Source organism: Kryptolebias marmoratus, linkage group LG17 (assembly GCF_001649575.2).
Source record: "Kryptolebias marmoratus isolate JLee-2015 linkage group LG17, ASM164957v2, whole genome shotgun sequence".
Classification (NCBI taxonomy): Eukaryota; Metazoa; Chordata; class Actinopteri; order Cyprinodontiformes; family Rivulidae; genus Kryptolebias; species Kryptolebias marmoratus.
This window is the reverse complement of record NC_051446.1, coordinates 16,198,291-16,209,922: the sequence shown is the minus strand read 5'-3', so window position 1 is coordinate 16,209,922 and position 11,632 is coordinate 16,198,291. Positions and strand designations below refer to the sequence as shown.

Sequence of the window (11,632 nt, the reverse complement as noted above, 5' to 3'; positions counted from 1 at the left end):
CAAGATCATTTGGGTTGAGAGAGACATGGAAGCACATTGAGCGTGAGTGCACAGAGGTTACCAAACTAACTACCTGTCTGAGCTGAGAAACAAAGGAGCGCTGGAGAGGAAAACTCAAGTGTTTAAATGATGGACCTAAAGGGTCTTTATCTTCTGTCTCTTCTGCTGCTAACCCAAGGAATTCAGCTTGTTCAAGGTAGGTTTTTTTTATTCTGATTTCACAGCTTCTGTATTTCAAAGCAAACACAGGTCAAATACACAAAAGAAGAGATGTGTGATGGTTAATAACAGCAGCAAAATGCTTATATACTCTGGTTTTGCATCCTTGCATTAATTTTGACTGCAAACTTGAAACTCTATGGGCATCAGGGTCTTGTTATCACTACATTTACTGTTTGAGAAGACAAAAGAAAAACAAATAAATCTCAATGTGGTACTTTGAACAGATTGACATGCTTTTTACAGCCATAATAGCTGTCAAAAAACACAATTTTTCAATGCTTTTGATTAAAGTTTTTGGTATATGTGTATCATCTATGATTAAAAATTAACCACTAAATACACATCATTTACTACCAGACGTCTACAGCTTAATTTGTAATAAATGCGCAGAATCAGCAGAGTCCTGTTTTGTTGCCAACAATTACAAGTTGTAAACAAATGTGATGAATATTTGCTGTTTTCTAACACAGTTTTTAAGAAATCCCTGATGAGTTTGAGTTACATTAACCCCCAAACAATCATTTATTGATGCAGAAATTGTGTTAGAAGTTGAAGAACTATAAATCAAAATCCTTGAATATTTGCATATTTTGACAGCTACTGTGGCCTAAAATGATGTACAAATTCTCTGTAAAGTCCCATTTTAACAAAAGCATTACATCATTGAGCAGATACAGTAAAGTTATGAAGTTACTGTTTCTTTTGTCGTAATTTTGATAAGACTGCTCCCTCTGGGTCGGGAGTGAGTCTCTGCCTCATGTGGAAGAGTTCAAGTATCTGGGAGTCTTGCTCATGATTGATGGTAGGATGGAGCGGGAGATGGATCATTAAATTGGGTCTCGTCCGCAGCAAAACTCTCGATTTCGTTCCAGCTGTCACCTAAGGTTTTGAGGTTTGGATCATGACCGAAAGAACAAGGTTGAGATCCCAGATACAAGCAGCTCAAATGAGCTTCCTTCGTAGGGCGGCCGGACTCAGCCTTAGAGATGAGGTGAGGTGCTCTGAGTAGAGCCGCTGCTCCTTCGCATCGAAAGGAGTCAGTTGAGGTGGTTCGAGTATCTAATTAGGATACCCCCTGGATGCCTCCCTTTGGAGGGTTTTCAGGCATGTCCCACTGGGAAGAGACGTTGGGGCTGACCCAGAAGAGGGATGAATGATATTGAACTTTACCCAAAAAAAAATGTACTGATTGTTTTTTCACTAGTGCTGCACCTCTGTGCTGAACATCGTAGCTCTTTGTCCAGTATTTTTCAAGTAATCATGCCGACAAAATGCACATACCGACACTGGATTGTGCATAAATCCAAGTGATATGCCACTCTTCTAATATCAGTGTTTGATGACTTGATTTGAAAAGACAACTTAACATAACCAAAGATCACAAGACGGAGTGTTTGTTCAAGGTAAAGAATTAACTCCTCTTTAAAGGCCTGATCACATGCTTTAAGTAGCAGCTGGAAGCAGCTAGGACAGTCATAAAAATAGTCATTCATTTGTCAAAGAAACTGTAAAAAATATATGTTTTATTTTAATTGATGTGACTTTGACATCAAACATTTATAAAAATGTCATAAAAACTAATAAAACACCTTTTTGTGCACTGGTCAGCACTGAAATTTTGTGCTGCTTCACTGTTGCGTCTTTTCTATACCAGTTTTCTATTGCCAGTGGAAATACCATCCATTTTATTGGTACCTTGTATAATACTTGTGAATTTAGACAAATCAGTACATACCTAATATAATTTGTAATATAAAAACCATGTTTTGATGCAAATGATGTGCAGAATGTTCATAATAATGTGTGATTTGTCGTAATTTTTGCCCTTTTCAGTGTCTTTATGGGCCAGTTTCTGCTAGATTACCCCCCCCCCCCCACTATGCAGCCTTGAAACTTTAAAGATTCCCACAAAAGGCTGTGATGGCGTCAACTTTTAAATATTGACTGGCTCCTTTTATTAGTTTTTAGAAAGTGAACTTTGCAAACTTTGTAAATACTAAGCATAGTGTTTTTAGCCATTTGTACGTGGCAAAAAATGTATAAACTGCCATAAAGTCCATAGATGTTCCCATAAAAAAGTGACCTGCATTCTTTGTGGCTGTTTTAAATCACTAGAAGGAGAGTAATTCAGAGGGAAAAAAATGTAAATCTTACTTTTGTGCCCTCATAAGAATGAAGTTCCCATGGCTCTAAAAACTAGGATTTCTTCGACTCATTTTCCACTAGAAAAGTCACCAAAACTACATGTACAAACAGAAAGAGCAGTTTAAACATTTTGATCTGTGTAAATAATGTTCAACTAATCAGGAGAATGCACACCGAGCCCACATTACACCAAAGGAAAGATAAATGTGTGTGTATCTGTGTGTTATCTGCAGGAAGCTGTGGCAGTAATGAGTTTCAGTGCACCAATGGACAATGCATTAACAAAGAATGGAGGTGTGATGGAACCAAAGACTGCACAGATGACTCAGATGAGCTGAACTGTCGTAAGTGGTACCAATAACTGGTAAAAAAAAAAAAAAAAATACAGACAGCACCAAATAAAACATACTTAATTGCTGTATAGTTTATAAAGTCATCACAGTTTTTAAAATTGTTTCTAAGTGATCAAAAACACAACAAAGAAAAAGTTTGAAGCGCTAAAATAGAACTAATGGAAGTTCTTCGCTTCTACTTTGCCTTCCATCAGCTCAGGATTACTACGACCAGGCTGACTGGGAATCTGTGCAGATTGAGAAAAACACTTGTAGAAAAACATAAAATCAAGTAAAAGAATGTAATTCAAAAACAATTTACCACTTTGGTTTCTTTCTGGCAGCACCTCCGGCATGCACTCCACAGGAGTTTAAGTGTGTGACAAGTGGTGAATGCATCTCGTCAGGATTTGTCTGCGATGGGGAGGAAGACTGCGTCGACGGCTCGGATGAACAAAGAACCTGCGGTATAGAATACAGACTAAGTATTTATGTTAAGGAAGAGAGATTTAGATTTACTGTTTTCCGCAAAGCAAGTGCTAAAAACATTTATAGTAGAGCTTGTAATATTCTATCATATCAGTTAGAAACAAAGAAGAAAGGTTCCTATCTGCCCTGATGAGAACTAAAGCCACTAGGTGGCCACATCAGCCCAGTGTTCAATTTTCTGTTCATTTTTGTGGCATTTGAACAAAAAAGGGTCTTTATGCTTAATAGCTTTTTTGATTCTTTTATTATTATTTTTGAGATCAACCCCAGACAAATTATAATGGGCTTAACGAGGGCCTTCTGAGTGGTTTTACTGTACAAGCTGGAGAACAAGTATCCCAATGTTAGAATTGTAAGCCTTATTTTGATATTTCCAGACAACCCTGCTGACTCAGTCTCGTTTCAGGTGGACGCACCTGCAGGCCAGACCAGTTCACCTGCCAAGAGGGTCAGTGCATCCCCGTCAGATACAGATGTGACCACGTGAGGGACTGCGTGGACAGCTCCGATGAGAACAACTGCAGTACGGCTTTTATCTCCATATGAACCTGTTGCGGCACAAATCTCTTTTCATATCTTCTCCTGTGATTTATTTTTATTTTTTGAAATACAGAGTGTTTTGTTGCCAATGATGTAAGCTTGTTCTTTTTTTTATTTTATTTTTTTAGATTACCCACAATGCACTGAGAAGACGTGTGCTAATGGGGCCTGTTACAATAACTCTCAGCACTGCAATGGGCTACAGGACTGCAGGGATGGTTCTGATGAACTTAACTGCAGTGAGTAGAAAGATCATAAAAAAAACTGTCTGTGAAGGGTTTGGTAAGAAATACTATATATTTTTTATTTTCATAAGCCTGATTGGAAATCAGATGAAATTGGTAGATCAAACCTGCTCTGGCAACACAAAGCTGGGGCAGAAATATCAATATAGTATGGCTTATTTTATTTTATTTTATTTTATTTTATTTTATTTTATTTTATTTTATTTTATTTTATTTTATTTTATTTTATTTTATTTTATTTATTTTATTTTTGGATTGAAGGTTACCAGAAAACAACCAGATAGCCATAACATCATGGCCTAGATCTGAGAAGGTCCCCCTTTTGTCACCCAGATAGGCCAATCAGGCCAAAGAAAAGATTAGGGTGTCTTCGATACCTGGATGTCAGTCTTAGGTCCTTTGGACAAAGTTAATTAAAGGATCAAGGCTTCGTGAGGTCAGCTTTGTTTCTTATCAGTTTGGTATCTGGAGAGTTTAACCAAGGTCCACATCTCAGGCTGTAGGTTATCCCAACAACATAAAAAAATATATATATATTCTCACTGCACCTGTCAGTAGTCATAACTAAAAAGTATTCATTTATTATATACCAAAGACTGCAACATATTGTGGTGTAAAAACTAAAAACACCTACAAAAAACAATAATAAAAAGTCATGTTTATGTATATATTTTTATTTTATTTTATTTATTTATTAATTTTTATTTTATTTTTTTATTTATTTTTTTTTTTTTTTTTGGGGGGGGGGNTATTATATACCAAAGACTGCAACATATTGTGGTGTAAAAACTAAAAACACCTACAAAAAACAATAATAAAAAGTCATGTTTATGTATATATTTTTTTTTTTTTTTTTTTTTTTTAATTTTTTTTTTTTTTTTTTTTTTTTTTTTTTTTTTTTTTTGGGGGGGGGGTTATTACCATTTTTGTTGTAAACCGATAAAAACGTCAAGAAAAGAAAAAAAAGAAACTGGAAAATTAGCGTTATTGTTTCAAAATCACCGTGGAGGAAACGTCACTTCCTGCCGCCATCTTTTAATTGGCCTTTTAAATTTAGAAATCGCATAAAATCTTAAATAGAAGCGGTGAAAGTGATTTGTGCTGTGAAAATTGTAACAAATATTATATTAGCTAACACTGGGTGTACAACAGACGACTTTATAGCTTTTTTTACTGCATAAAGTGAACGGGACAAGAAAAACCTTGAAATATTGCTGGAAAATAAGAAGATTTTGATTCCTTAAGGAGAATTGTTCAACCTTTAAAGTAGGTATGCTAACGTCATTTTTAAGAGGTTTTGTTAAAACAGTCATTTTAGTTGCTTTAAAATAACTTTAAACGTTAGCAGTGTCATGTGTCTTGGTTTAAAAATAATAGGAAAGTTACAGAGTTTAAAAAAAATAATAATAATAAATTGGGATAATTAATGTCCTGACTTTCCATTGAACGATTTGAAATTTAATGTTCTTTGGCAAATGTTGAGTTTTTCTTCAGTGGTTATAATATCAATTAGTTATTTTTTTATGAAACAGCTAGTAATACACCCCAAAGATTGCATTTGTTTGCCTCAGAATATTATATAGTCATCATCTTGTCATGATTTACCAGTTCAACATTTTGCTGGTGAAAAAAAACAAAAAGAACCAATCTGACTTGTCAAGATTGAATCATTTCTGGGTTGCAAGTAGACATAAAAGTTTATTGGGTTGTTGAAAGTCTTCTGCATCTTCAGGGAAATGAAAGAAAATTGTTGGAGCAAAACTATTTCAAAACTATGCTATAAAATAGGAAGTAAACAACTAGACGATAAATGTAATTCTAGGTCTTTTTCCTATTTATGCTCAATGCAGATTCCCATTATCACTAGCCAAGAAAACATGTATTTTTATGACTCTGCCATGTTGGAATATCACTTGGTCAGTTACTGAATCAGCACTTCCAGTAACATACCTAGAAATAACGTGTTTTGGTAATGATGCATTTTAATTAAATCATTCTGTTTTCTTTTTAGCATCTCAGCACTGTCCCATCCATCAGTTTCAGTGCTCCAACGGCTTCTGTATCCCACACTCGTTTGTGTGCGACCACTGGGATGACTGTGGGGACGACAGTGATGAGCAAGGCTGCGGTAAAGGATGAAAGACGCCCTCAGATTTACCATTTAAAATCAGGGAGGTGCTTCAATTTTGCGAGCGGCGTATTCACTGCTTTTTGTCCCGTTCTCCTTGAAGCGTACCCAAGCTGTAAAGGAAATGAGTTCACGTGCTCCAGTGGCCGTTGTATTCCACAGCGTTGGGTGTGTGACAAGTTCAACGACTGCGGGGACTACAGCGACGAGAAAGGATGTGGTGAGAAAATTTACTTGTGCTGCCTTTAATCCGGAGCTAATTGTGTTGGTGTAGCGCACTTAATTTTACAGTCATCAAGCAAAATTTTGGTGTGTTAGTAGCTGAGAGTCAACCCCAACACATGCTCTGAATGCTAACTTTTCTGTTTTTAAAACTTTCCCAGTACGTATTGGAATCATCTCTGTTTGTTAGCAAAATATCTCATGAACTGCTGGACGGATTTAATGGAAACTTTGAGAAAATAATCACTGGGTGTACATTTACAACTGATTAACTTTTGAAATCAACTAAGTTCAAGATGACTGCTGTAGCCAACTGGCCATAGGGATCACAAAAATGGCTACCCCCCGTCCCCCCCCCCTCCCCTCCGTGTGCTTGGTCAAGTGGAGGTCTAAAGAAGAAGTGTCCGGCCAAAAAAACAATCTCCAGTAGATGAACAATATATAAAAGTTGTGTTTTTAGGAAACAGGATAAAATCTAGCATCATCCTTCAGTTTATCCATGTTCTATAGGTTTTTAGCTAATAGCTCTTTGGGAATCACTTTATTGGTGCTAAAAGACTAGTTTATGTCTCGAGTTGTGGTATTTGTGGTCATTGTCACTGATTCAGCTAAAAAAATGAGAACAAATTTTGTATTTCATAAATTAGAGCTAAGAAGCTTATTGACTAAAAAGAAACATTTCTGTAAAAATGGTCAAGTCGGAGCTGAAATTGAGCGTAAAAACAAGTCCAAGAAAGACGTTCAGAAAGCCTGTGTCATGGCAGAAATAGCAAGGGAGGCCTAGAAAACCTTTTCCAATCAATTATAAAAGAAATGTCAAGCAGAGAATCACAAAAATGAAACAATTCCAAGTCTCCAAATATGTTTTCTTTAAGATATTAAGAGAATGTAAGGAAGAGCTTATCAGAAAGGGGCAAGGACGCCAGCCTTATTAAAGCTGTATCACAAGGACTATCACATGCAGCAGAATGTGAACAGTCATGCAACTAATAAAAACATATCACGAAATCTTACCTTTTTTATGACCTTTTTATAAGACTGTCAGAAAGTCTTGCTTCTTGGAAGTAAATTATGAAAAAAATATAAGGGATGACTTTAAACTTCAGCATAGCACTGTATATTAAAATCTCAAAACCTGTAAAAAAAAAAAAGGTTGAAATCTAATTTTTCTGAGTTGATATTAAAATGTAATACTCGTGCTCTATATAGTATGGGGTTAGGCTAGGTTTTAATATTGCTGTGAGGGCGTAATAAAACATTGTACGGAGCAGGTTCTTTTTTCTGTTTTCAGTTTTTGTTGTATCTGTTTGCTGTATTTATGTTTCTGCGCCTCTTAGATAGTGACTCGCGGGACTGTTACCCTGGTGAGTGGGGTTGTCCTGGCTCAACAGAGTGTATAGCTGTTGGAAAAGTGTGTGACGGCACACCTGATTGTCCTGACGGCACCGACGAGACCAACTCCACTGCACAGCAAACCTGCAGTAAGTCTGTCTTGCATCCTCATTTGTTGGCCTAAATTTGAGACACCTTTACATATAAATCACACAACAGGAGTGGCTTATCATATCAAAAGGAACTACAACCTAATGTAGTGTCATACATTTCTTAGCACTTTAATTTGACTGTAAATCAAAGTACAGGGCTTTAAACCAAGACACGCTGAGCTTATAAACCAGAGAGTTGCGACAATTGTAATATAATCATGACCTTTTTCTTCCCGATTGTTATCTTCACACGCATTTGGTTTAAGATTAACCTTTTAAGTGTGCAATTTTCAGGAAATTATAGCAATAATTCTGGTCACATTGATGTTCTTGTGATCATGTTCATGATCATGATGATGAATCCGTGAAAAGCCATTAAATAGTTCTGAAAGTGACCATAATGTGATTTTTATTCTCAGGCCTGAACCAGTGCTCTGCCTTGAGCTGTGAGTTCCACTGCCACCCTTCCCCTCAGGGCGGTGCGTGTTATTGCCCTGATGGCTTCATAGTAGCAAATGACAGCCGTTCCTGTGTAGGTGAGTGCCATAGATGTTGGGCAAATCCAATGTTTGTTAGGTGCAACTTGCAACAGTGTTTGGAGAGGACTCCTTAATGCACGATGGAAAGTTTTAGAAAAATCTCCTAGGTTTGTGTCGCTCCGTAATAAATGCTCTTGGATAGTTTTTTGCTTTTAACATGATTCAGCGTTGAAGAGCTCAAGTTTCTGGTCTAATTCTACAGTACTCAGGTTGCAAATTACTGTAATAAATCTTCATCCCACTGCCCATAACGTAATTCGTTCCTTTTGGCTCTGCTGCTCAGACTATAATGACTGTGATATCTGGGGGATCTGCGACCAGCTGTGTGAGGATCGCCCTGGGACGCACCACTGCAGCTGTGCAGACGGATACTTTCTGGAGCAGGGTCATATCTGCAAAGCCAATGTGTCAGGTACAAACTGACTCACGCTATAAGCACTTTGGGTTTAAAAGTCAAATTTATACAAGTAAGGAGACTACGTTTTGCTTCTCAGCTGGATTGCCGCAGCTTATTTTTACCAATGGAGGCGATGTGATGATGGCTGACATACATGGACGCTTTGTCAGAACTCTGGTGCCAACTCAGGGTAGAGGCTATGCTATCGGCGTGGCCTACAACTTTCGGAGTAACTTAGTCTTCTGGAGTGATACATATACCAAAAAGGTCAGTCTGATTAATCAATGATACTAGCCATGTTCTTTATTCTTTACCTCCATCATGGAATAGATTCTTTAGATGCTTACAAAACGCCCACCAATGAAATTGAAAGGCTAAACGGCATTACAGTGAGATGTGGTTCATATATACTGTATTTTTTTCAGTGCATTCACCTCAAACCCTTTAATTCCAGGTTTATTCTGCCAGCTATAATGGGGATGACATTAAGGAGATTTTGACTACATCCGTCAACAATATCCAGAATCTTGCAGTGGACTGGGTCAACTCTAAACTCTATGTCTTAGATGCCATGGTAGAACGCATTGATATGTGTGACTTTGATGGAAGTAATCGAGTGACACTGGTGGCTGAAAACCTGGAAACTCCTCATGGTCTTGCTCTGGATCCTACAGTCGGGTGAGTTCACGTGTCTTAGTTTACTGAGGAACAAAATCAAAGGCATAATGGGGAAGGTACAAAAGTATATACCGTATATTAGATATTCAAAACAATAGGATGCAAGAACGGAACCCAACAACGGTGACGGAAAGAGAATAATTTGAAGAAACCCAGAAAATTGTATTCATTGAATAAGCATATCTATTTATTTGTTGTCGCTTTGCATCCCTTTTAAGTGTTTATATTTTGCTTGCAGCTACATGTTCTTCACAGACATGGGTGTTAATCAAAAGCAGACGAAGCTTGAACGTGCCTTCATGGATGGCAGCAATCGTTTGGAGCTGGTCAAAAGCAGGCTCGGCACACCAACTGGAATCACCCTCGACATCGTCACCCAGAGGGTCTACTGGTCTGACAGCCACTTCGACACAGTGGAGACTGTCACGTACAGTGGTTTAGACAGGTAATGTTTGCCTGTCATGACAACTAAAGACTTAAAGTTGTGTTCTTCTTGACTGATTGTCGGAAACGTGGTTTGTTTTTCAGGAAAGTTGTCCTCAATGGTGGGACACAGTCTCCACATCCTTTTGGGATGGCTGTGTTTGAAAATCATGTGTTTTTCACCGACTGGACCAAGATGGGTGTCATCAGAGCCAATCGCTTTAACGGCGGCAACTCGGCCCTCATTTATCGCACTGCGAAGCGGCCAGGCCATGTTGTAGTCTCACACCCTGTCCTGCAACCTTTTGGTAAACAAGCACACAATTTCAATCTGAAACAAGTCAGACTGAGACTTGCCAAGACTTTCTAACTTTTTTTTTTATTCTTTGATTCTTGATTTCTCTATGATTGCTTAACAAGGAAATTGCCTGTCTTGTCTTGCAGTGATGAACCCTTGTGGGAGACACAACGGTGGCTGTCAGCACATTTGTGTATTAAGTCACCGTTCCGACAATGATGGGTTGGGCTTCCGCTGCAAGTGTCGCTATGGTTACGACCTTCAACCTGACCGTCAAACCTGCTTCAGTAAGTTTTCCATGCACTGAAAGAGAAAGAAAAGAAAAAAATATGTATATGTGTGTGTGTGTGTTTTCTAGGTAATGTTTGTGAGTCTTGAATACTGTCAGTCGAGGCGAAGCGGTCATGTTCTATATAAATATTCAGACCCAGAAATTGGTTGAACCTTATAGTGATTGATGTCTACATTACAATATATTTTAGTACATTTAGATTAGAATAGAAATGGTCATAATGTTAGTTTTACTGTTTTCAGACAAAAAAAAAACATTGAGGGTAGTATTATTTATTTGTGACCACAGCCTCTTTCTTTATACAGAGGTAAAGGACTACTTGTTGTTGGCCACCTCTCTAGCGGTGAGGGGAATTCCTTTGAACCGATCCTCACAGGAAGACATCACACTCCCCTTAGCAGGACTTGCAACTTCCTTTTCTGGCTCTGCTGTGGAATTCGACGGAAACGAAGGTGCTGTGTTTTACAACGACAGGTCCAGGGGCCTCGTTTACAAGTCAAACCTTAACGGAACTGGTAAGTGTTTATTACGTCTGTATAGGATAGCCCTTAAAGGCCACCATGTGATGTTACATCTGCTGTGCAAATTTCTTAGGTGAAAAATTTGGTACATATACAGTGAACTAAGAACTGAGGAGTTTTTAATTTTGGGGATCACTCCTCGCTGTTTTCTTTTTGCACCCATCAGTTCAGCAGATTCTGACAGGCTACAGAGTGGGAACTATTGATTCTATGGCTTATGACTGGACCTCCAAGGTTTTGTTCTGGATCGCATCCTCCTACAGGTCAGTGGTGGCTTTCAAAGTCACAGACAAGTCCAGACGAGACATCGTTACTGGACTGAGGAACCCAAAGGGTATCGCAGTGCATCCCAGTGCTGGGTGAGTCCTCACATTGGTTGTGAAGAATGATTATGACAAAAAATTTTTTTGTTTGAGTAGATTTAGTTTCAATGACCTATATAAATGTTAAACCACAGCTACTTGTTCTGGTCGGACTGGTATCGTCCAGCTGTCATAATGAAAGCCTACACTGATGGTAGCAACGCGGTCCCTCTGGTCAACACAACACTCGGATGGCCATATGGACTTGCTCTTGATTATACGTAAGTACACTGTTGGCATAAGTTATGTATCTATACAGTTGTAAGGTATTTTTTTCTTTTTAAATAATTATTATTCAGCAACCCAGTTGATTAT

General features: G+C 38.0%; 1 protein-coding gene across 1 annotated transcript in view; it reads left to right on the top strand.

The window, feature by feature from the left end:
• The window catches only part of lrp2b (low density lipoprotein receptor-related protein 2b), a 36,318-nt gene continuing 24,686 nt past the window's right edge, over positions 1–11,632 (top strand). Inside the window, exons 1-18 of the mRNA XM_017437920.3 lie at positions 1–196; positions 2,601–2,711; positions 3,044–3,166; positions 3,595–3,711; positions 3,857–3,967; positions 5,985–6,101; positions 6,205–6,321; positions 7,661–7,804; positions 8,227–8,343; positions 8,630–8,758; positions 8,841–9,010; positions 9,198–9,421; positions 9,660–9,866; positions 9,950–10,152; positions 10,289–10,429; positions 10,740–10,949; positions 11,122–11,314; positions 11,413–11,538. Coding sequence (XP_017293409.1) covers positions 127–196; positions 2,601–2,711; positions 3,044–3,166; positions 3,595–3,711; positions 3,857–3,967; positions 5,985–6,101; positions 6,205–6,321; positions 7,661–7,804; positions 8,227–8,343; positions 8,630–8,758; positions 8,841–9,010; positions 9,198–9,421; positions 9,660–9,866; positions 9,950–10,152; positions 10,289–10,429; positions 10,740–10,949; positions 11,122–11,314; positions 11,413–11,538 — 2,630 coding nt within the window. The 5' untranslated portion in view covers positions 1–126. The remainder of the gene's footprint in view (positions 197–2,600; positions 2,712–3,043; positions 3,167–3,594; positions 3,712–3,856; positions 3,968–5,984; positions 6,102–6,204; positions 6,322–7,660; positions 7,805–8,226; positions 8,344–8,629; positions 8,759–8,840; positions 9,011–9,197; positions 9,422–9,659; positions 9,867–9,949; positions 10,153–10,288; positions 10,430–10,739; positions 10,950–11,121; positions 11,315–11,412; positions 11,539–11,632) is intronic.